The sequence below is a fragment of the Suhomyces tanzawaensis genome, assembly GCF_001661415.1.
Source record: "Suhomyces tanzawaensis NRRL Y-17324 unplaced genomic scaffold CANTAscaffold_7, whole genome shotgun sequence".
Classification (NCBI taxonomy): Eukaryota; Fungi; Ascomycota; class Pichiomycetes; order Serinales; family Debaryomycetaceae; genus Suhomyces; species Suhomyces tanzawaensis.
Window position 1 is genome coordinate 811382 of NW_017963642.1, and position 23928 is coordinate 835309.

A 23928-nucleotide genomic window follows, 5' to 3' on the forward strand; every position below is an offset into this window, starting at 1 on the left:
TTGTCCATCCATTCTAGCTGAACATTTCACATCGCTATGAAGCTTTCACAAGAAACGGTTCACCAGCTTCAATCCAACCCCGAATGCATTCGAAACATCTGTATTCTTGCCCATGTCGATCATGGTAAGACATCACTCAGTGACTCACTTTTGGCCACCAATGGTATCATATCCCAAAGAATGGCTGGTAAAGTGAGATACTTGGACTCTAGAGAAGATGAGCAGTTAAGAGGTATTACCATGGAAGCTTCGGCCATCTCTTTGTACTTCAAAGTTGTCCGTAGAAAGCAGGACAGCGAACACCTTGAAACCAATGAACACTTGATTAACTTAATCGATTCTCCAGGCCACATTGACTTCTCCTCCGAGGTCTCTACCTCTTCCAGATTGTGTGATGGAGCAGTGGTGTTGGTTGATGTGGTTGAAGGAGTTTGTTCTCAAACAGTTAATGTCTTAAGACAGTGTTGGGTGGACAAACTCAAGCCTTTGTTGGTATTGAACAAAATCGATAGATTAATCACCGAGTGGCAGCTCACACCAATGGAAGCATATCAGCATTTATCCAAAGTCATAGAACAAGTGAACTCTGTTATCGGTTCCTTTTTTGCCGGTGAAAGAATGGAAGACGATATGATTTGGAGAGAAAGTGGTGCTACAACTGAATTCGTGGAGAAAGATGATCAAGATATCTACTTCACCCCAGAGAAAAATAATGTCATTTTCGCTTCAGCTGTGGACGGGTGGGCATTCTCGGTGCATACCTTTGCGAAGATATACCTGGCTAAATTGGGATTTTCTCAATCGGTGTTGTCTAAGACCTTATGGGGTGATTTTTACTTGGACATGAAGAACAAAAAGATCATCCCCAAGAAGAAGCTCAAAGCAACCCAAAATTTGAAGCCTTTATTCGTTGGATTGATTTTGGAGCAAGTATGGGCAGTTTACGAAAACTGTGTCATCGAAAGAAATCAAGAAAAGTTGGAGAAAATCATCGAGAAGTTGGGTGCAAAGGTTAGTCCTAGGGATTTGAGATCTAAAGATTACAAGAACACTTTGAATGTAATAATGTCCCAATGGATTCCTATTAGTCATGCTTTATTGGGTGCCGTTATAGATTTCTTGCCAAGTCCAGTCGATGCCCAGAAGGAAAGAATCGGAAAGATATTGGACGAAAGTATGTACAGTGCGGTTTCAGAGTCAAATAAGGCCAAGATAATTGATCCAGAATTCGAGAAGGCTATCCTCACCTGTGATTCCTCAAATCCTCAACAACATACAATTGCATACGTTTCGAAGTTGATTTCCGTCAAGGAAGAAGATTTGCCCAAGGAGTCAACTTCTGCTATACTTACTGCCGATGAACTCAGAGAGAGAGGAAGAATTGCCAGGGAATTGGCGAAGAAGGCATCAGAATCGATCGCTGAAAAATCAACTGATGAATTCACAGTAGTCAAAGCAGACCCATTTGAATGGGAGTTCGAAGAAGATGAATTTGAAGAAGAGGAAGAAGAGGAAGAAATAACCCCAGAGACTTTGATCGCATTCACTCGTATTTACGCTGGTTCTCTTTCAAAGGGTCAAAAAATCACCGTCATTGGCCCTAAGTATGACCCCAGCTTACCTAACGACAGCGAAAGCAATGCAGAACAAATCACCCATGAGGTCGAAATTAAGGATCTCTATCTTATTATGGGAAGAGAGTTTGTTAAAATGGATAACGTCCCTGCTGGTAATATTGTGGGTGTTGTTGGACTCGAACTGGCTGTATTAAAGAATGCAACATTGTGCTCTGACCTCGGAAATAAACCATACATTAACTTTTCTTCAACTTCAACCTTAATCCACAACAAGCCAATCATGAAGATAGCCGTTGAACCTACTAATCCTATGAAATTGTCCAGATTGGAAAGAGGATTGGATTTATTGGCTAAGGCGGATCCTATTTTTGAGTGGCACATTGATGACGATTCTGGTGAATTGATCGTCTGTGTTGCAGGTGAACTCCATTTGGAGAGATGTTTGAAGGATTTGGAAGAGAGGTTTGCTAAAGGATGTGAGGTGACAGTAAAAGAGCCAGTTATCCCATTCAGAGAAGGCTTATCAGAAGACCCCAAAGAGGTCGGAGAAGCGGATGATGATGTTGTCCTTCCTGGAGTGGACCTACAGTTCGAAGTCACCTCCTTACCTAAGGAGGTTACTCAATTTTTGATCGACAATGAAGCTGAAATTTATGAAATTGGTCAAACCAAATCTTATGAAGGTTCATTCAAGGCAAAATTGATCGAAATAATTTCCGAAAATCCCATCAAGAGTTCATTCAAATCAGCCGAAGAGTTGGTAAACAGTATCATTACTTTTGGTCCCAAGAGAGTTGGTCCAAACATCTTTGCTGAGTTTGGTAACTCTCAATTTAGACATCTTTTAGACAACAAAGAAGGAGAAAGATTTGAGTTTGAATCAAGTGTGCTCAACGGATTCCAAATTGCCACCAATGAAGGGCCATTAGCATCTGAACCGCTTCAAGGTATTTTAGTCACGTTGAAGAAGAGCAAATACGAAATTGTTGATGAGGAATCTAGGGTTGTAAACTTGAGTGGTAGAATAATTACTTTGACTAGAGATTTGATTCACAAGACGTTTTTGTTAGGATCTCCTAGATTGTTCCTTGCTATGTATACATGTGACATCCAAGCATCATCCGAGGTTTTGGGTAAAGTCTACGCGGTGGTACAGAGAAGAGGTGGCTCGATCATTTCAGAGGAGATGAAGGAAGGTACACCATTTTTCACCATTGAAGCCCAAATCCCAGTCATCGAAGCATTTGGATTCTCGGAGGAAATTAGAAAGAAAACTTCTGGTGCTGCCAGTCCCCAATTGGTCTTTGCTGGCTTTGACATGTTGGATATTGATCCGTTCTGGGTTCCCCATACCGAGGAAGAGTTGGAGGAGTTGGGTGAGTTTGCTGAGAGAGAAAATGTAGCCAGAAGGTATATGAATACTATTAGAAGAAGAAAGGGGTTGTTTGTTGACGAAAAGGTTGTCAAAAACGCAGAGAAGCAAAGAACATTGAAGAAGGATTAGTGGGTCTACGTGACTGGTCGGAGCCAAGCCACTATACCCTATCAAATATCACAGCTTAAATGAGTACCAGTCTGCCCTATTTAGTTTCGCGAATGTACTCTCTCTAATGACATAGCTGTAGTCAGAAAGATGTAGTTGTTATAGCAGGTATAGAGAGGCATACAATAGACAGTACATATTAGAGGTGGGCTAGTCTTTCCAGTGGTGTATGGCTAATGCAATGTCACTTTTGCCTAATCACTGGCTTAGGCACTGTGTCGCTCTCACTACACCAGAAAAATTTTACCAATCACTACCATTCATTATGATTAGTATATGATGGATCCTGATGTCCCCAAGATGCATATGACAGACGGACCAAGTGAAGTGGACGGAGAGTCTGGGACAATGCCACAGGCAGCGTCAGCCAGCTCTCTTCGTCCCGGCCAACTCGATCATAAGCGTCTATTCGAATTAGTGTCCAAGAACTACGAAACCTGGCTGCAAGCCATGAGCAAGAAATTGCAGGACGAAGAAAACTACCTGCCCTTTCCCAACGAAAATGATGACCCTGAAATCAAAGATGATTCAGCATTCAATTTCAGTCTCTTGGAAGCACTCGAAAAGGCATCAAATGACTTCAGTGATAAGATTAACAAATTGGACGAAGAGAAGGTGTTCAACCAAATCCAAGACAAAATGGACAACGTGGAAGATGAAGTGAGGGAATCTTTCTTGAAGGAGAGTGAAATGGACTTCCTTCGTAATAAGATCTCACAAATGATAAGATCCAACGAGTTCACGATAAATAGAGAGGGAAGACCGCCAGCAAGGAGTGGGAAGAGAGAGGGATTTTCGTTGTACGATACTAAAGATGAAGAGGGATTGCATGAAGGAAACACTGACGGATATGACTATGATTATGACGACCAAGGGGATTACGATATAGAGGAGATCAATGGCGATGAGTACCAATACAAGTACAGTCCTACGCATCACATAGAAGTCGAGTTGAATGCAACGTCAGAGTGCGATGAGCATGGCTTTGATGGCTGTGATTGTCCTTCTTACAGAACGATTGGTGCTGATAGGAACGCCTACGATGAAGATGGACCTTCATGTGAATTTACCTTCGAATATGACCACACAGGAAAGCTTGTACCAATTTATAATAACGTGGAAGAGAAGTTACGAATGATGACCTTACAATCAAGAGATAGCCAGTCTTTTATTGAACATGGCGACGATAACAAGAAGAAGAAGAAAAAGAAGAAGAAGAAAAACAAGAACACACAGGGTCAACAGAATAGCCAACCAAATCAATCACAGCCCCCCAACCAACCACCTCACTTCTGCTTGTTCTGTGAGTACGAGACCATTTTCGGCACAAAACCTCGTCAAATGATCAAATGGTATGAACAACAGAGTCGAAAGGACGCAAGGTACAGAGAGACCATCAAGAAGAAATTGGCAAATGCAAAACAAAGAGCTATTCGAAAGCAAAAAGAGCTAAGACAGCAGCAATTGCAAGAAAGTGGAGCCCATCCCGACCCTCAAGATGCTGAAAAGGACATCCATGACGAACACCACATGCATTTGACATCCCAAGAAGAGCCTCCATTGGAACCACAGAACAAAGCAAATCCATAGAAACCATCCGATGATATCTCTTCTACCGCCGGTACTTAGGAATTCTGACACATGGACTCCCAGGCCTATTTGCCTGCAATAACATACCAAAAGTGCTCTGCCGTAGTCTACTACATGTACATAGAGTAATGATCACGACCATTAACCACACGCCCCTGTGGATTTGTAGTAGCATAGAATGGTCGCCTACCATCGATGGCATGGTAATATTTGCCTTTTCGGATCCCTTCCGACTGTGATGTGAAACCGCATCGTTAATCCTCGCAAGGCAGGCAGCTCGCTCGCCAACCGTCGCCAAACCACAGTAGATCTGAAAAAACAACCACCCCTATCACAGACAATCATTCGGGATGTTCTCTGCTAGCGGTACAAACACTCCTATTCCTGGTGGAGCAGCTGCTTACCATGACCAACTTGGTGAAAACGTCACCTGGGTTAAGGACTGGTACAACCCCGCCACCAGCTATGATGCCAACGGTGAAGGGACGCTGGACACCATCAGGTTGAAGGGATGGTTCAAAACCAGCACCAGTCACAAGAACAATGCCTCTGTAAAGTTGGAGGCCAACGACGTGTTAGACTTGTCACAATGGAAGTACTTCAAGGAAGTTAAGGTTGAACAAAAACCAGAAGAGGTAAAGGAGGTCAAGGTCGACAAGGACTTGGAAAGTGCCATCTCGTTCAACAAAGATGAGGGACAGATTTCGGGGTTGGGCTAAGTCTGGTGGTAGGACACAGTTATGTACACCACGGGCATCTGGTGTTTTCACGTATATAAATGGTCAATGTACAAGTAGGTTTATGAGATGACGAGTAGTGATTCGTAGATCTGACACACCCGTGACATACTTCAAGTTTCTGATAGGTTTGATAAGTTATCCGACAGGTCCACTATTGCTAGAGCAATATTCGATCCTCTCCACGATCAATGGCCCCATTCACAGCTATAAAACATACTCTACCCTCGATAGAAACCTGCAACATAGACAACTCAATGATACATAGCGACAGAAGAGGGCCTTCTACTATTGCATCAATACTCGGCAAATCTGCCACGGCTACGCCAATCTACAACATCTGTCATATCTATCTATTATACAACGGGATTAGTTTTACTTAATTTCTTAATCCCAATGAAGGATATAGCCTTCTTCGCCTTTTCAGTAGCCTCAAGCAACGCCTGTTGCTTGTCAATATCCCACACATCTTCCTTGGGCAATGCCTTCAAATCCTCACCTTCTCTTTCCTTTTTTTGGAACACTCTCTTAACTTCTTGCAAACGGTACATCTCTCTTGGATCACCAACAGTAGAGTTGATAATCATAATTGAATTCTCTGGTAACTCCTGGTAGATCTCATTCAATCTGCGATTAGTTTCCTTGTACAATGATGATAACTGCTCCTCTGTAGGGTCTTGAATTATCTTCCCATTGAAGTGACTAGGTACAGAACACAACCCCTTGTTGTACTCCAATTCTTTTAAACTCAATACCGTGAAGTTCTTCTTGTCGTGGGCCTCCTTGTAGTTTTTGACCACTTCATCATCGTTATTAGCGTACAATTTAATGACGTTGTACTCAGCGGGCTCGATATACGATTCTTGATCTTTATAGTTGCTGTAATCAATCCATAAAGACTTAAAATCATCTCCGTTATTGTAAATATCGGCTTCCTTAGCAAGTCTATGAAAAATTGAAATCTCACCCACATTCAAACCGAAGCACCACCCTTCAATGATCTTTAATTTCACCAAATCTAAGCATGCTTGAGCATCCTCTACAGATGAGTGACCATTACCAGTTGCTTCTCCTGCCTGAATAGTTCTAGCAAGATACTTTTGGGACAACCATCTAAGCGATGGTTTCAGCGGAGGACCTTTGCTATGTTGGTATACTAATGACGTATCACAAATTTTCTCATGTTTGATTCTCATGACATTAAGATCTGACTCCAATGAGTGACCTATGAGGATATCTCCCTTGGCTACTATTTCAAGAACCATTTTCTGAACGTCTTTTAAAGTGGTTGTAACATCTTTCAATTTCTCTTCTGTAATTCCTGAGTATTTGGTCAAGTAATCTGTTATCTCTTCCTCTGGTTTTACAAACTGATCTAGAAGTACTTCACCTTGGAAGTTGATTAATGAGATCCTTGTTAACACTTTACCACTTGCAGCCTGACAGAATTCACAATCCAATGCAAAAGTATGCGAGCCTTCATGCTCGAAATCTTTTGTCTCTACCCATCCTTCGAGGTTGGATATGTCGATTGGATATCTATTCTGAGCCAATTGACCGGGACTCAATAATAAATCATTGATTGTAATTTTTGATGCCTTCAGGCTTTCTAAAATTTCTTTCTTCTCATTTTTAGTTAATTGAATGTTCGTAATTGTTTGAAGTGGTGGGTAAGTCAGATCTTTAGATCCAGGACTTTGTGTTTTTATCATTTGATCAAAGTTTTGAATGAAGTCGAACTCTGGCGCTAAATTGGCCGCATTTATAGGAACATAAAATTTGCCTTCCTCGTCTTTTTCTGAACTTGAGGGACTAGGTAAGCCTGGTACTAAACAGAAAACTAATGAAGTAACGTTTCCAGAATTGGAAATGTCATACCAACGTTCCCTTTTTTGCACATTGTTAGACTTTGTGAAAACTCCTAAGACAAGCTCACGGAGCTGTTTAAAAGGAAGCCTTTTCCAAGTTGCACCCGAAGTGAACTCCAACTCAGGTGCCAGTGTAGCTTTCTTCAATTTCTTTTTGTGGACTTTCTTAGGGCTCTTCCCTGTATTAGCGATTTTGGAATTTGAAGGGAGTGAGAATGATTGCGCAGATGACCTTCTTCTTTTATCTCCTTTAGGTGGTGGTCCCATTTTTGGCTCATCTTCTTCAAATGAATTCAAGGAAATAGCGGAATCTCTTCTTGACTTATTTTCAGCCCGGAGAAACTCAGCCACCTGGAGTCTGGGGTTTTCATTTTCAACATCGATGGCAGAAATTGATAATCTTGCTGTACTTCGAGCCAAAGGGTCTTCGGGCCCTACTTCCATTCCGAACTAGTTAAACAATGCTATTATGTGTGACTAGTGAGCCTAGAGGTAGATGGTAGTATTGGTAATCTTGCTGGCGATAGAAAATCGATCCGAGTCAGGCGAGTGAATGCCTTACTAGTCTGGAGGATTTGAAACTTCAACAGGATGAGAGTACAGAAAGTGGAATCCTTGACATGATTTCGATAATTTTCGGTCGTTTGTATGCAGGCCTAGGGACCGATTTGAAGCCTAGTGATGATATCTGATGGTTGGATTTATTGCTATTCCTAGTAATAAGTTGTGCGCTCTCTAAGCATTCGCCTTGTTTGCTTACAAAGCTTTGGGAAAGATATAAGAAATTGAGTCGGTTAGCTATCATTTCTCAATCTTTAGATGAACAGAAAGTTCAGTGCTCGGTCAGATTACATCGAAGCTTGTACGAGCATGTCATTGAACTGTAATGTGTCTTGTAGCTTCTTTGGTTCCTGAACTTTGATTTTGCCGTAGACTTTTTCCATCAAGGTCTCTAAATTACCGTCCGCTTCAAAATAGTCATCATAAGTCTTGTTTGCTTCTCTCAAAGACTTTTCGTCTAACATTAAACTTGGGTTATCCTGGAATATTGCTGATTTTGCGAGTAATATAATCTTAGTCCACGAATCCCACCCGCTAGGAATATTAAGTACCACATCTATACCGTCCTGTTCCACTGTTTGGGATGAATCGTAAATGGGTTTGGCTTGTGGGTTGAATTGAAACAACTTTTGAGGAGTTTTCAATACTTCTGATAAGTCTTGGAGTGATAAAAGCAGACCACCATGCTTAAGAGCAATGAGTCTCAAGTACTGCTGTAACACAACACTTTTGGCAGCCAAGTGGTCGTCTAGATCTTTGGAATCTAATATAATAGACAAGTTAAATGCTAGTGGGAGATCATATTGACCTTCTGACATGACTAAGGGGAGCTCAGACTCCTCCAGTCTGTAGGCTTTCGAGTGATGACGACAGTTGTTTTCATAAATGGTCCGGTATTTGGATTCATTGGACGTAAACTGAGCCAAGAACTTCAAAGCTTCCACCAAGTTCTCAAGGCCACTAAAGATCGTGACAATGCTCAAGTCTTCCACTGGCTCTACCAATTTTTGAATGTAGGAGAGAAATGACTTGGGGTTCGTGATGATGTAAACATCACATTCAGACGACGGAAAAAACTCAATTGACAGCTTAGATGCCCACCTGATGATTAGAACCACCGGGGATGGAGATGCAGTCGGCTGTAGCTCGGAGAATTGCATTGCACCAGGCTAGCTTTAGTTGATAGAGAGTTACGCTATTGAATTGACTGATCCCGATTATTAGGTAATGCGCGTATATACAGGACCAAACAAGGTCTGGGAGTGAGAGATAGTAGAGATGGGATGATAAACTGTACAACAAGCTGGACTAAGAGCAGTGGAAACCAAGGTTCTAGTACTTGCAAGGCCATGATCTGGAGAAAAATCTTGTTGAGGCAGTCGCTTCACATGTGTGTTTCTCGTAATAAATAAGCCTAAACTAGACTAGAAATTAGATCTTTTCCACCATGTGGCCAGGCAAGTGGGCTTATCCAGACAATAGTAGGCTAGTGAGATGGAAGGTGGCTATTGTCCATGTAATTGTCTATTATATGTGTGTTCTGGGATGAGATCTCAGGACCCACTTCTGGGTAATTATGCACTAAGCCCATTTATGTGAGTTTTGTTGATCTTCAAGACACCCAGAAATTCCAGACCCAATACACGAATATGGATTTCCTGTAGAGTTTCACCTGCAGCTTGGCAAGGGTAGGTTCTATTTTTTAGGTGATAAAACGACAATAGTGAGGATTCCCAAATTGCGCGGGGGTTATGGCAAGTGAAATTAGCAAGAAATGCCAACAGTACCTTAAGCAGGGGAACCAGAGTTGACTTGTAACTGCAGGCACACCAGCCAAGATTGTCTGTACCCCAAGATACCCCAAAGCAATTGCCAGCCATGGTGCAAGTATGCACCAAGGGACGTACATGCATATCCATGGCTCTGACATGGATAATGTCAATGCACAATTACGGGGACAGGAGGCCAGACACTCGTCTATGGACAAAAAAGGTGGCGTTATCGGATACAGAACCATCTAGGCTAGGGGCCGTCGCTAGCCATAACCCCAAAAGCTGGAATGAATTGGTCCGCCCCGAGCGGCATTTTCGATCCCTGGCAAAAAATGTAACCGGGAATTCTCGTCACAACTGAGGCAGGGAGGAGGGAGGAGGTGGAGTGCTTTTACACAGAAACTCTAAATTGATATACAAGGTATCTAGCAAGCGTATGGCGGACCATACCGTTGGTAGTTTCTCCGCTCCCGTACATGGGCACATGCCAGCTTCTGCATAGCATCAAAACAGACAATCTTTCCCAGTCCCATTTGGGGCATGCACATAATTACAAACATGGATAAATTCGAGCATCAATAGGAATCTTGCCAACAATGTAGCAGTTCTGCAAGAACACGCGTGCGATACGGAGGCCATGGGGACCACCGAGATAAAGTTTGCGCTCCCAGGGTTCTCAGGAGAACTGCTAGAGTCTGCCATCAGTCTGTCACTGCCTGGAGGGGCCCGGCATCTCGCGTCAAGTTTCCGCACTTGCAGGGCGGCCAGATGAATGCGCGGCGGGAGGGCCCTCAAAAACGATAGAAAGGGGAAATTAGCACCAACCAGATGCTGTTTCATTAGGCGCATTATAGTTACTAAAACGGTGCCAGGCATCAAAACCCGGCTAAAGTTAAGGAAATCTCATGCCTGAGGGTTTATTTTGTCCAGGAGTTGGAGTGCGCCAATGCTTCCAACGCCACACTCCGTTATTATCCAACATCTCGCTAGTGGCTTTAGCTTGCATGTATCGGCGTTTTTATATTACTCCAACTTTATTGCGACATTTGGGCATTCCACAGTAAAACTGGGCAGTTAGTGCGATCCACTGGCTGGAGAGGCCTGTCACTGGGCTGGTCCATCTGCTGTGATTGATCACCTCACCCCACTTTGCCATACCCCAGTTTACGTGTCTGTCAACCTCATTTCTCCTGTTAGGGACGTGATTGCCCCGTTGCTTTTATGTGATTGTTCGCATTTCTGTTTTGCTAATTTTTTTTCAGTTTCCGGCCCTGTTACCATGCACGTAGTTTTTGTGCCACCCGCCCATATGTATCGCATATATTAGTAGAGCTGCCGTCGGATTTTCACCGATCGAAGACCCTAGTCAAGAGTCTCAGTACCCTCTCTGTTTGGTTCAAGATGTACGACGAAAAAGCAGCTGAACTTAAGGGCCCTAGTGGTAACTCGGTGGACACCGAAGCCTACAGCTACAGACAAGAGTCCTCCCCGGGCCAGACCAACTCCCGTCACTCTGGCTCTTCGTACGCCGACAGTGCATACACTTACGAGACCATCGAGGAAGGCAACGCCTTTTCCAGATTCATCGACTCGTTCAAGCCTATCAACCTCGAGGATGAAGGCTTCGACACCACCGGCATGACCATGGCCGAAAAGAGTATTATCGCCTCGGCCAGACACCCTTTGGCCAGAAGATTGAAGTCCAGACATTTGCAGATGATTGCCATCGGTGGTTCCATCGGTACTGGTTTGTTCGTGGGTAGTGGTTACGGTTTGGCTCTCGGTGGTCCCGGTGCCGTTCTTATCGGTTACACCTTGATTGGGTACTCGATGTTGTGTGTTGTCAATGCTTTGGGTGAGTTGTCCGTGCAATTCCCAGTGTCTGGTTCGTTCAATGCGTTTTTCACCCGTTTTGTCGACCCTTCCTTGGGTTTCACCTTCGGTATTTTGTATGCTTGTTCATGGTTGATTTCGTTTCCTTCCGAGTTGATTGCGTGTGCAATGACCGTCCAGTACTGGAACCAAAGCGTGGATCCTGCCGTGTGGGTCGCGATCTTCTACGTTGTTATCGTTTCCATCAATTTCTTCGGTGTTAAGGGTTACGGTGAAGCCGAATTCGTCCTTTCTGGAATCAAAGTCATTGCCGTTATAGGTTTCATCATTTTGGGTATCTGTATCATCTGTGGTGTTGGTGATCAAGGTTACATTGGTGGAAGATACTGGCACAACCCTGGTGCTTTCAACCACGGTTTCAAGGGTGTGTGTAACATGTTTATCTCTGCTGCCTTCTCCTTCGGTGGTATTGAATTGGTTGCCCTTGCAGCAGCTGAAACCAAGAACCCAAGAAAGTCCTTGCCCAAGGCTACCAAGCAAGTTTTCTGGAGAGTCACCATCTTCTACTTCTTGACTGCTATCGTGATTGGTTGTCTCGTTCCATACACCAACGAAGACTTGTTGACCGGAGACGGTATTGCTGCTTCTCCTTTCGTCATTGCCATTCAATTGAACGGTATCAAGGTCGTCCCACACATTATGAACGCTGTTGTTCTTATTGCTGTCGTTTCCGTTGGTAACTCCTCTGTTTACGGTTGTTCCAGAACCTTAGCCTCTCTTGCTGTCCAAGGTTTGATTCCAGGTATTTTCGGTTACATTGACAGAGCCGGAAGACCAATGGTTGCTATCATGTTCACCAACATGATTGGTTTGTTGGGTTTCTTGGTTAAGGCCAGTGCTGAAGGTGAAGTGTTCACCTGGTTCTTCTCCGTTTGTTCCTTGTCCTCTTTCTTCACCTGGTGTGCCATTTGTTTCACTCACTTGAGATGGAGATGGGCTCTCAGTGCCCAAGGTAGATCCTTGGACGAAGTCATTTTCGTTTCCCCATTGGGTACTTTTGGTGATTACACTGGTATTGCCATTTTGCTCTTTGTTGTTGGTGGTGAAATCTGGGTCTCTCTCTTCCCAATAGGTGCCGCCTCAGCCGATAACATGCAATTCTGGAAGAACTGTCTTTCTTTGCCATTGATGGTAGTCATGATTGTTGCTCACAAGACCATCTTCGGCAGCTGGAGACAAATTATGGTCAAGTTGACTGATATTGATTTGGACACTGGTAGAAGAGAAATCGATGTCGAAACATTGAAGCAAGAAATTGCTGATGAAAAGCAGGCCTTGGCTGACAGCCCTTTCTGGTACAGATTCTACAGATTCTGGTGTTAATTCACCATCATTGTACTATCGAAGTGTTTGTGAGCTTAATACCTAATTCATTTCGTCATTTGACTTTCTTACCTTAATTCTTTATAGACGTTCACAATACAAACGGGATAAAATTAAATTGTTTTGTACATACTCTGATATTTGTAGTGTTTGTGTGTGGCTATTATTCTACTGGTTCATAATGTAGTGCTAGACTGGGAATAGGAGCAAGAATTCATCGTTGGCGCTGTCGTTTCCATTTCACTCCATTCAAGATTGTCAAATGTTTATAGTGCTAAACTTAAGGTGGAATGTTAATAAAGTTGCCGATTATATACATAGTTCATATCAAATAGGGCTCCTCCATTGTTAGTTTCAGTCTCCACTGCAAGGGCCTGGAAATCGTGATTTGGACAACGCTAATGTGCCCCAGCAATTCATTTGAACATAAATCTACCCATTAGGGCAATTCCTCAGATCAATAATTTTACGATAACAGGTATTGGTGATTGTACCAGCTGCGTAATCGCTAAAATTCACGAAAATATCAAGTTAGCTTTGGCGATCACACCTCTATTGTATGTCTACTTCATGTCAGATACACACTGTGCATTTGCTATATTACATTATATATTGTAGTGCCGATGGCTAGCTCTGCTAGATTACAACGGCAAGCACCACTGCATGGCCTCGGGGCTAGCACGCAACTGCCGTACGAGGTTACGCATGATGGCCGACCTTGACTTGTTCGTATTGACGGTCGGCATTGACAAAGATTTTCTTTAGAGAACTGTTCTTATAGTAGTAATTGATCATGCAGAATGCACCAATTCCGTAGCACACTCCTCCGATGGCTAAAGCTCTTTTAGGGGGCATCATTTTTCTGAATAGGTATTTGGTTGTAAGTAGATGTGGTTAAAGATGCCACTACATTATGTCGTTTCTCTGGTTTATATAGCTCCCCTGGTGGTGTGATGTGCAATCGCAAGTGGTGCCAAATGACTGTTCGGTGGTGCGACAAGTGGGGTGATCTTAGTGGTACGTGATGGAGGAGACAAAGTGGAGAGAGGTGGGGACCATATCAGGCCCAAAAAGTGGCCCGGTTGGTGCTGATGGCCTGACTTACTTTAGGCTGACGGTCATTGGTCATTGGCCAATGGTCCATGGTGGGTTCACCTGTCAGACTGTCTTCTTCCTGGTCGCACGTTGCTAGTCGCACCAAAACCATCGGCTGAACCTTATCAGCCATCGACTGATTGATGAGATCGTCTGGCGGTTTATGCCACCGATTGCTTCTCCGCAGAAGTACTGCGTAGTGGCGTTTTCTCGCTGTTCTGTTGCTTTCCAGTTCAGAGTTCGTCTCGTCTGTGGCGATGACCAGGAGCAACCCTTGGCAGCACGTGCTGGAAATGTAGAAAGAAGTCAGGAGCATTTCGCCGCCCGTCTTGCTGGGGTGAATGTTCCCCACCGTATGGTAGTAAGGATGTTTCTTTGTACTGGGACCATTGCTGGCACTAACTTTGTATTTTGGGTGCAAATTGCTCCGGATTACATGTTTTGAAAATTGGCCAGTTTAGACGAGTGCGTCCATTAGTTGTCTATTTTTAACCTGTTTTATCTAATGGTGCCTAGAAAAGGGCAGAGCTAACATTAGTAGTCTGCTATACCCAACAACCCTTCTGCAATACCTGGCAATAACCCGGCTTGAATCCATCACTGACACTGGATTATGGCCATAGTTACTTGACGGTTCAGTACATGCGCACACCCTCACCCGCAGGCAATATCGGCAAGAATTGGCCTATAATCAACATAGGCAAGTCAAACAAGTCTCTCTTCACGGTCCACACCGAACAGAAATCGATATACTCCTCTTCTTCATCACCACTGCGCTTCTTGGTGAGCTTGCACTTTGTAAAAATACTCAGGTGAAGATTTCCCACGGCAACCGATTTGAAGAGCTTGTAGTAATTAATGATACTCTCATCATCATGCATTAATTCAACGATAAACGTTCTTTTAGAAAGGATATCGCCTGTGTCGAACCCCAATAAACTGAGCATATCGTCGGTCATTGATACGATTTCCCCTGATCTTCTCCAAATGATGGTTGGGGAAGAGTTCAAATGACAAAGTTTTTGATAATCTATCAACGATCTCTGTAACGACATCTCGAGAAACTGCAAGTCCAACGGCTTGAGCAAAGACTTGTGCGCAGAAATAAACGTGGGTCGATAACTTGCAATGAGTTTTAATATTATTAACAAGTTTTGCCTTTTCGTTTGCTTTTCTTCGGGTGACAAGTTGTTACCCAGAAACCTCTTTTTGAGAAAGTGGGTAAGCAGATGATATGATTGGGGGTAGTCAAAGTTCATTATGTTGTTGGAGTATATATCCTGGATGTTTCGATACAAGTACTGTGATATTAAGGGGGACACATATTCGTTTGGTATCGTTGATGATTGTGACAATTTGCTGATGATTGGATTGTTTGCAACCGGTGAGGGTGGTGGAAGCGAAGGAGCAAGCGTTGGCAAAGGTGGCACTGGCTCAATGACTGCAGGAGCTTCAGGGTCAAGTGGTGGTCCATCTTGCTCTGCTCGTGAGTCCTGATAATCTGAAGGTCGCTGGTCGTAGCCTAACGATATGAAGGGCCGTGTGTTAATTTTATGCGAAGGCTTCTTTTGTGACTGAAACACCTCATTTTTGAGGTCCATATTCAAGAAGTTGACGGGTGACACGGCACTGTTGTGTTCGGAGGCGCTTGTGTTCGAGGGAGATGGCGAAGATGGTTTGGATTGGAGGATGATGTCCCCAAGCATCAAGTACTCTTGGTTTAAGTAGTTTGAGCTGAAGGACGTTTTCAATCGCGACTGTGATCTAGGATGGGGCTGAATGGGAGGAGTATGGGCGTCTGAGTCATCTTGATTTGTGTCGAATAGGAGCTTATTGAGCACGTCGTTGGTGGTGTTTAAAACGGTGTTTGGTGGGTATCTGGGAGGCTCCTCTGGATAGGTGACGTTTCGTGTAGGGGCACTGGAAGTCGCTTCGAACTTGATATCGTACTGGGGATGGCGAGGCGAGCCTGCCTCTCCTTGAGGAGTACCTGGAGGTGAACTGTTTGCAGTGGAAGAGCTGTTAGTGGAAGATTTGGAGTTGTTCAAGTATTTGGCTCTTTTGCGTACCGTGTCATGGCACTTATGTCCTAGCTTCCTCTTGACACAGTTTTTGCAGGGCCGTTCGTTCGAACACTGGAGGTGCTTCTCATGGCAGAAGATACATGCTCTGGAGGCAGGCCTCCGGTTTTTCTTCTCCTGTAAGGAGAGTTTCTTAGTCATGGGGACGAGTCGAGGGCCTGGAGGCGGGAACGGTTGTCTTAATGGTGGTGGTTAGAACGAGGGAGGTTGACGTGAGGGATCCGTGAGGCTGACTCTAGCCGTTGGGAAAGACGCGATGGCAGTATTGGGAGTCCACAACGGAGGGATGTGGCGAGAGAAAGTTTGAGGGACTCAGCACTATATAGGGGCCGTGATACTGCGTTCCATGAATGTGGTTGGAAGATCAATTTCGCTTATAGGCGAATACCACTCTTGGGGTGGTGGCTCTAGATCTGGGGAAATCGGGGGCACTGTGCAGGAAGGGTTTGGGGCAACCCGGGTGCGTCCGGGGCGGGAATCCCCGGGTGCGACCCTGGCTCAACATTGGCCAGCGAGGCCAGTGCATGGCTGCGACGGTTGCTGCTCCAGCAGAAAGTGGGGTAGGTCAGGGTAGCCAGCCAATCAGGCGCTTCGGAGAATAATCGGAAAATCGTTTGATGGCGGGGTTACCCCCACCGTCCTGCATGCACACGATAGGAGCACATCGGACCTGTAGACGTAGTTTAGCCTGGGCACCAGTTTAGCAAGCAAGCGATGGCTATAGTTCTGCGTGGCAGATTATTAGGACGCTACTACAGAGGTTGGGAGTTTAGCATCTGCTGGAGACGCTGACAGCTGCGGGTGCTGCTGACAGCTGCTTGGAGCGGTGCAGCATGCGCACGAACAATTCGCCAGAGGCACAATTGCCCATCAAATATCCCAGTAACAGCTGGCACAAGCCGAAGACGCCCGGGCTGCTACTGGGATCGACCACACGTCCTACACGTGATACGCTGGCTGGGGTGCAGGAGGTTTGACACCGTCCTGGTTTCGGACTACTGCGATAGGGGCAGCCCTCACTGCAGCGATGAGGTGTCTATTGTGACATTATTCCCACACGACAACGGACCTTGCATTTTTAGAGGTGCATCCGACAGCCAAGTGCCGAAGTCGGAATTTACCCCCCTTCACCGATGACATCACCTGCGCTCCGCCGTTCGTTCGCCGTCCACTATCCACTCTACGAAAGCTAAAACCCTCCAGCCAGACTCCCAACGCTCACTGGTGGCTATCGCCCATCTTCTGTTTGCCAAGACCCATTCGTTCTCCGCTCGCGCACCTACCAATTTGTGGCTAGCGACCCCTTTGAATGGAACCTGCACCATTGCCCCAGTGTTGTAGGGAGCGCGGATCTATCGTGTGGCCACTACCAAACGAGGCAGTGAAATTTCCTCGGTGCGTCCACCATCAGGTCTCCCCATGAGCCCTTGGCGGCCCCCACCGACTCCCCAGTGCATATAAAGCACATACGGCCTGCCGTGGCTAGTTTCCCACGACCCCTGCCGTCCCTCCCCATCTCTCCTGTGCAAATCGCTAGCTACCCTCAGCCTCGCCTCTGTCGGTCCCGGCAGCGAAACTACTCCGCCATCCCGCACTTTTGCACCACAAGACGATGTCTGCATACCGTGACTGCTTCTTTTGTGTGCGTATTGCTTTTTCTTCTAGTGCTAGTCGTTTTCGTTTTTGTTCATATATCCATCTCAGGAGCCCAGTGGCATATATCAGTATAGTCCATCTGAGAGTAGTACTGTGGTGATAACGTGGCCTGCTCGCTTGTTTGCTTCCTGATCCTGTCGTTTTTGCTGTTGATCAACCAGGCCCCCCTTCTCCACAACTCCCGTTTGGATCCTTCGTTTATCAGTCACAACAAATAGTGGTTGTGCCATCGGATTGCCTGTGGTAGACGTCCCCAAAACAGGCCCAGATTACTTGCCAGCACTCACACTAACTTCTTCCATCATGTCCATATTTTCCCCACTTATCTTTCTATTCCATTTTCTCTACAGGACGTTCTGGTCCGGCCTCAACCAGAGGAGTGTGGTAGGACTTGTGGTCAACTTTTGGATCAACTTCGCTCCAGTGTTCACCTGGCTCATGATCTTCAAAAACGCTGGCCTCATCCCCAAGAAGATCAGACCTCCCATCCACGTCAAGCTTGCGGCTACCCTTGACGACTACATGTTCAACATCTCCAAGCCACTTGGCTCGTTGTGCAGTCTCGTGGCCATTGTGATCGGCACAGTGTTGGTGTACTTGAAATGGTACAGGATGTCCAGACGGGTGGTCAGGGACGCCAGGGTGTCGCTGCTCCGCGAGGTCTCGCCCAAGGCAGAAGACTTCTCGTCGTCGTCGTCGTCGTCCGACCATGAGGACTTCGAGCTTGGCGAAATCGGCGCCTCCAGCAGTGCATTCATCCCCCAGGAGTCGGCGCCCGGCGACTTCCAGGACGACCCCCACCACACACAGTTCGAGTTCTTCACCCCTCTCACTCACCAACAAATCTCGGCCCAGACCTCTGCCACGAACAACAAGATCCTCGCCAACTTCAAAAAAACCGGCAACTACATGCCATACAACTGCTGGTATCTTGCGCCCGTGGCGCTCAGTGGAGCATCGTGGTTCCTCTTGAACTTCGACTACTGGTTGCATAAGCCCCTCGCCACCCACAGAGACCTTCTTGCCTGGTTCTCGTATGTGTTGGGCCACTTTTTCGCCCCCTTGTTCACTGCCATCTGGCTTTATGTGTTCCATGCTCCTGGAGCCTTGAAGTTGTTCTCGTTCGCGTTGGGCATGCAAAATATCGCAGGAGTAATCACTCATCTCTTGTTCCCCAACGCACCACCTTGGTTCATCCACTTGAAAGGCATGGATGCCACTGCTGACTACGACACCCCTGGCTACGCTGCTGGGTTGACGCGAGTGGACATGGCCATGGGTACCCACATGCATTCCAACGGCTTCCACGCCAGTCCTATTGTGTTTGGTGCGCTTCCTTCGTTGCACTCGGCCATGGCGGTGATGGTGTTTTTCTTCCTCTCGTACTATTCCCGTTGGACCGCGTTGAAGGTTGTGGGGTTGTGCTTCGTGGTGCTCCAGTGGTGGGCCACCATCTATTTGGACCACCACTGGCGGTTGGACTTGATTGCCGGCATGTTCTACTCCATCACCTCCTTCACCATCCTCTGGTGCTGGAAGGGCGGGTTCCAGAGAGTGGACCACGACTTCGTGGTGGCTCGCTTGAGTTATAATTTTGCCAAGGGCAGCACCATGGGAATGAGAGTTTTCAGGGGCACCTCGTGGCAGAAGTTCTTCGATCCGTTATCGTAGACAATCCCCATTAATACCACTTGCATACTTGTTAGACAGTAAAACACATCCAATGACAGACTAGTTTCTTGGTAATATATCCAGACAAGCGTAGTATCTCCTATCAGCAATTGAAAGGTAGGTAAAATGAGAAGCGTAGTAAAATTTCACCACAAATGACTGTTCATAAAAAGACAAGAATTTCTTTAATCACCACATATGAATATTCGTTTTTCACAGACAAGTTTATTAAATTTTTCACCACAATGACTGGGCTCTGATCTGCTAGGCCGTAACACAGCTTCCTACCACAAACGACTGGATCGTTGAGCACAGTATGTAATAGAATATCTCTAGTCACCACAGATGACTGGATCGCGTAGTAGAACTCCTCCTATTATGATTCATGAAGTTAAAATCCGTCTTCCGCCGTTTGACAGCCTAACCACGGTGTCTGCCAGTATAAGTACTACTCGGTCTGACAGCAAACCGGATTTAAGTCTGTGCTGCAGACACCCAGTGCGGCATGCCGCAGCAACACCGTCTGATGTTGAAACTCGCGAACGCAGGACCAGAATGCTTGGTAGAGCGGAATTTTCAGGAGCTGGTTCCTGATCAGTGGGGCCCGCCAGGACTAGACCAACGTATGGTGTTGGTCATATCAACCTGCTCCGCTGACCTCGGGCCTTCCCGTGACAGCCCAGTCTAGGGCGTAGGTACGTCACGTCTTTTATTGCCATGTCGCAGTTCCGCACTCATGACGTCGACCGTTAAGGGAAATGGCTGCAGCCGCGCCTACGCACTGCCCCTATGATTTTGTGCCTGGGTTGCGATCTTGGGGTGTCTGCCAAGGCTTCACTGCAGTCACACGACAACGCCAACTTCAGGCCACCTATGGCTGAAATTCCTGGCACGAACCGCTCTAACCAGCCAGTAGCAGCAGCTCCACTTCACCTTCACACCTCCACGGCGTAGCCCCAGATCGTCCCCAAACTAGCCTAATTCTCCCTGCAGCACCACAAAACCTGGCCGCGCGCTGGGTGCAATCATAGAGGCGAAGAAACAATCCCCGGAATGCGCCTCAGTACGGGCTGCTATCCATGGGGTCCATATATATGAGCAATCAGCCTTGCGACGGAGGGGTGCCCGTGTCAGCAACTGAGATAACGATATATAAATCTCCGAGGCCCCAAATCAGTGCTCCCGATCCAATCATGTCTCTATGGAACAAACGGCTTCAAAACTGCGTCAGCTTGGTCACAGTGGTATTCTTGGTGACAGCATGCATCCACTACTACGGTTTCCACACCATCACCCAGGAGTCGCTCGAGGCAGCGTCGTTGGCTCGCCAGCTCCACTCTAGCTACAACCCCTACGCCATCACCCACTTGTTGTACCGGCATTTGAACCGCGAAGACGTCACTCTCGGCGACTCGCGCGGCTTGTACTTCCACTGGGACGACTGGGTGGACTTGTCGCCAGGTGACCGGGTATTGAACCGCTACCGCGAGTGGTACCCTGGAGGCCAGTGTGACATGGCCATCGAGCGGTTTGCTGGCGTCAATGGCTACTGGATGGAGTCCCACGACAAAAAAGTGCTTCGGGGAATGGCCAACATGTACTGCTCGATGCCAATCCCCGAAAAAGTGTTCGTGCCAATCGACTCTGCATACTTGGAGGTGCCAGTGGTTGCCAAGCACCGTTTGGGCCCTGGCAAGATCCCCACTGCCATAGGAAAGCGCCAGGTGCTCGAGAAAATGGCCCAGCTACAGACCAACATCGCCATCGAGAATCAAGGGTCCTCTCCCATCAGGCACCTCCAGAAAACCGTCCACATTCATCCTTCGGAATTCATCTTCGATCCTGAGATCGAGATTGCAAAGCTCGAGAGCAAGCTCGCTGTGGGCGTCCTTGCACCTCAGGATCACCAGTACCTCGAGTTCCTCAAGCACGCCAACCAATTGGTGGAAACTTCCGACAAGTACTTCAAATACCCATGGATCATTTCCGACGTTATCCAAGGAAGATCCCACCATTTAGCATACCCTTTCTTCAAAGGCTTCATTAGTGACCGTGAACGTCAAAGCGTCATCCACCACATGGTGCGAGCCTGGTTCCAATTCGCCGAGCTGCAGGGCTTTGCCTCGTGGATAAACTATGGCTCGTTGCTAGGCTGGGCCTATAACGGGGTCAACATGCCCTGGGACACCGACATCGACATCCAGATGCCCATCAGACAACTTGATCGCATGGGCCGCTACTTCAACAAATCGATTGTGGTGGAAGATCCCAGATACGGCAACGCCAAGTACTTCCTCGAGGTGGCCCCCACATACGTCAAGCAGGGGAACGGCCGCAACTTTATTGATGCTCGGTTCATCGACATTAATTCTGGACTTTACATCGACATTTCTGCATTATCCCATACTACATTCGAGCCGCCCCAGAATGTGGTCCCAGATCAGGAACATCTGACCATGGTCAACTGCAAGAACTGGAATTGGCACTCGCTCGAGGAATTACTCCCAATCAGACACACCTATTTTGAAGGTGCTTCTGTGTACATTCCTCACAACGTCACCCAAATATTGAGTCGCAAGTATGGCCAGGACTCGTTCACCACAAAGTTGAATTTTATGGGTCACAACTATCAGAAGGACTTAAGGCTTTGGGTCCCGGATCGCGAGTGTAAGACCCCTCCCTCTGGTTCCAGATTTGACAATCGCGGTGAACTCACCAGAGAAGGTGCCTGTGGCAGTATCTACGTGCAAGACGAGTACGACATCACCAAAGAGTGTTCGCAAAGACATCTCGAGTTGAATGGCGACTTGGACGTGCCGAGAAACTACGATACACTGAAGATGGGTGATTTGCCCATATTTAGGAAAGACCCATGGGACTACCTCAATGATATCAACAAAGGAGAGGTGACAAACGATAGGTGGTACGTGCGACAACAAGTGGTGGCCTAGCAGTGCTGGTCCACCCTTATTATTTGCTAGTTGATCTAGTTAAATAGAAATTGACAATTTGCATTAGAAGCGACTGTAGACATTAGAGGAGAAAATATGTTCGTGAGTTTATAATAAAGACAAAGTGTTCACTAGCGTTGTGAGTGTATCACAAAGACCAAATATTACCAGTAGAATCTTCAATGAATTTGGAGAATTACTATCCAATTGTTACTTCTACCCATTACACTTCAAACTCAACAACTACTGGAGTCCCCTCAAAATATGCAAGAGAACTTTTAACACACAATTTAGATAATTAATCGCCTACACGCCGCTTAGCGGGGACTTAACGCAGGTACTCCCGAGAAGGTGAAACGCCTTGTAGGTGGAGAAATGTCGCATTTATTAGGGCCATTCGCAACATCACTGACAACCGCGCAATCGGTTCCAATACACCGATTAGGCAGGTATTTCCTGGCCCCTATATAACCAACGAAATCTGCAACTGATACCAATTAAGCATGTCTGTGTTCATTTCTGGAGCCTCTGGGTTCATTGCGCAGCATATCATCAAGCAATTGCTCTCCAAGGGTTATCAAGTCGTTGGAACTGTTCGTTCCGCAGCCAAGGGGCAACGATTACAGGAGAACTTCGGTCCTAGCTTCCAATATGAAATTGTGCCTGATATCACGGCAACTGGTGCTTTTGACGAAGCATTGAAGAAACACCTGGACTCCGTGAAGTATGTTCTACACACTGCGTCGCCCTTTTTCTACAACACCACCCAGCCAGAGAGGGATCTCATCATTCCTGCCATCCAAGGAACCAAGAACATCCTAGGCTCAATCACCCAGTATGCTCCAAAAGTATCGAAAGTGGTCATCACCTCGTCCGATGCTGCCATTTATTCGGCAGAAGACGAACAGAACTCAGCGTTGTCCTTCGATGAGACCAGCTGGAATAACATATCCTATGCTGATGCCTGCAAGGATCCGATCTATGCTTACTACGGAGCCAAGTCGTTTGCAGAAAAGTTGGCGTGGGAGTTCTTGAAAGTCGAAGTTCCTGATTTTGACTTGGTTGCCATCAATCCCGTTTATGTGTTTGGACCCCAAGCTTTCGATAGTGAAGTGAAAAAGGAGCTTAACACCTCGAATGAGTACATCTATTCATTGATAAAAAACGGGCCACATGCCTCGTTTGACAATGCAAAAGGAAGCTATGTTGACGTCAGGGACGTTGCAAGAGCTCATGTCGCAGCACTCGACGATGAAAAGCTCGTGGGGAAGAGATTGTTCCTTACAAATGGTCAATTCAGTATTCAAATGATCTTGGATACCTTGCGTGAAAAATTTCCACAATTAGCCTCCCAACTCCCGGAGGGAACCCCTGGCTCGGGTCCTGAGGATATCAAGAGTTTAGCAAAGAGCTCAAACGAGGCAACCAGGAAGTTATTGGGTTTTGAATTCAGGAATTTAGACACCATCGTTGAGGATACAATTGAGCAAATTTTGCGTGTCAACCCACAATAAAGGGTTCGGGAGTTAAAGTCTATTTTGGTGGTTAGAGTCTAATACACATCTAGTCAAGAGGAAACACCCAAATTGGAGGATTTGAGCTGAAGCTTG

The 23928-nt window shown here is 46.2% G+C and overlaps 12 protein-coding genes across 12 annotated transcripts; 8 read left to right on the forward strand and 4 right to left on the reverse strand.

Annotated features, from left to right (window-relative positions):
* Positions 1–36: 36 nt before the first annotated feature.
* On the forward strand, positions 37–3081 carry RIA1 (GTPase; the record flags this gene model as incomplete). Its single annotated transcript, XM_020210460.1, has 1 exon — positions 37–3081. The coding sequence occupies one exon, from the start codon at positions 37–39 to the stop codon at positions 3079–3081; it is 3045 nt and encodes a 1014-aa protein (XP_020062672.1).
* A 420-nt stretch (positions 3082–3501) lies between these two features.
* On the forward strand, positions 3502–4638 carry CANTADRAFT_35223 (uncharacterized protein; the record flags this gene model as incomplete). The annotated part of the gene is made up of 1 exon (XM_020208623.1): positions 3502–4638. A coding segment is annotated over one exon (1137 nt), but the record flags the coding sequence as incomplete, so codon positions are not given.
* A 422-nt stretch (positions 4639–5060) lies between these two features.
* Positions 5061–5429, forward strand: CANTADRAFT_23667 (uncharacterized protein; the record flags this gene model as incomplete). The annotated part of the gene is made up of 1 exon (XM_020206989.1): positions 5061–5429. The coding sequence occupies one exon, from the start codon at positions 5061–5063 to the stop codon at positions 5427–5429; it is 369 nt and encodes a 122-aa protein (XP_020062674.1).
* A 374-nt stretch (positions 5430–5803) lies between these two features.
* Positions 5804–7759, reverse strand: CANTADRAFT_55802 (uncharacterized protein; the record flags this gene model as incomplete). Its single annotated transcript, XM_020210492.1, has 1 exon — positions 5804–7759. The coding sequence occupies one exon, from the start codon at positions 7757–7759 to the stop codon at positions 5804–5806; it is 1956 nt and encodes a 651-aa protein (XP_020062675.1).
* Positions 7760–7961: 202 nt separating this feature from the next.
* CANTADRAFT_315418 (uncharacterized protein) lies at positions 7962–9307 on the reverse strand. Its single transcript, XM_020208404.1, has one exon. The coding sequence runs from the start codon at positions 9034–9036 to the stop codon at positions 8164–8166; it is 873 nt and encodes a 290-aa protein (XP_020062676.1). The 5' UTR covers positions 9037–9307; the 3' UTR covers positions 7962–8163.
* Positions 9308–9323: 16 nt separating this feature from the next.
* Positions 9324–10188, forward strand: CANTADRAFT_102423 (uncharacterized protein; the record flags this gene model as incomplete). Its single annotated transcript, XM_020206159.1, has 4 exons — positions 9324–9392; positions 9434–9471; positions 9494–9564; positions 9701–10188. 4 exons carry the CDS (start codon positions 9324–9326, stop codon positions 9895–9897), a joined length of 375 nt encoding a protein of 124 aa, XP_020062677.1. The 3' UTR covers positions 9898–10188.
* Positions 10189–11049: 861 nt separating this feature from the next.
* GAP4 (Gap4p) lies at positions 11050–12864 on the forward strand (the record flags this gene model as incomplete). The annotated part of the gene is made up of 1 exon (XM_020210522.1): positions 11050–12864. The coding sequence occupies one exon, from the start codon at positions 11050–11052 to the stop codon at positions 12862–12864; it is 1815 nt and encodes a 604-aa protein (XP_020062678.1).
* A 699-nt stretch (positions 12865–13563) lies between these two features.
* Positions 13564–13725, reverse strand: CANTADRAFT_56352 (uncharacterized protein; the record flags this gene model as incomplete). The annotated part of the gene is made up of 1 exon (XM_020210580.1): positions 13564–13725. A coding segment is annotated over one exon (162 nt), but the record flags the coding sequence as incomplete, so codon positions are not given.
* Positions 13726–14594: 869 nt separating this feature from the next.
* On the reverse strand, positions 14595–16181 carry ZCF23 (Zcf23p; the record flags this gene model as incomplete). Its single annotated transcript, XM_020211889.1, has 2 exons — positions 14595–15318; positions 15361–16181. 2 exons carry the CDS (start codon positions 16179–16181, stop codon positions 14595–14597), a joined length of 1545 nt encoding a protein of 514 aa, XP_020062680.1.
* Positions 16182–17999: 1818 nt separating this feature from the next.
* IPT1 (inositolphosphotransferase) lies at positions 18000–19367 on the forward strand (the record flags this gene model as incomplete). Its single annotated transcript, XM_020210475.1, has 2 exons — positions 18000–18338; positions 18507–19367. 2 exons carry the CDS (start codon positions 18000–18002, stop codon positions 19365–19367), a joined length of 1200 nt encoding a protein of 399 aa, XP_020062681.1.
* A 1193-nt stretch (positions 19368–20560) lies between these two features.
* CANTADRAFT_55805 (uncharacterized protein) lies at positions 20561–22318 on the forward strand (the record flags this gene model as incomplete). Its single annotated transcript, XM_020210493.1, has 1 exon — positions 20561–22318. One exon carries the CDS (start codon positions 20561–20563, stop codon positions 22316–22318), a length of 1758 nt encoding a protein of 585 aa, XP_020062682.1.
* Positions 22319–22570: 252 nt separating this feature from the next.
* On the forward strand, positions 22571–23912 carry GRP1 (Grp1p). Its single transcript, XM_020208396.1, has one exon. The coding sequence runs from the start codon at positions 22822–22824 to the stop codon at positions 23830–23832; it is 1011 nt and encodes a 336-aa protein (XP_020062683.1). The 5' UTR covers positions 22571–22821; the 3' UTR covers positions 23833–23912.
* Positions 23913–23928: the final 16 nt, after the last annotated feature.

What these genes read in the sequence shown, in the direction of transcription:
- GRP1 (XM_020208396.1), top strand. Translation starts at nt 22,822, where the DNA reads ATGTCTGTGTTCATTTCTGGAGCCTCTGGGTTCATTGCGCAGCATATC.
- CANTADRAFT_315418 (XM_020208404.1), bottom strand. Translation starts at nt 9,036, where the DNA reads ATGCAATTCTCCGAGCTACAGCCGACTGCATCTCCATCCCCGGTGGTT.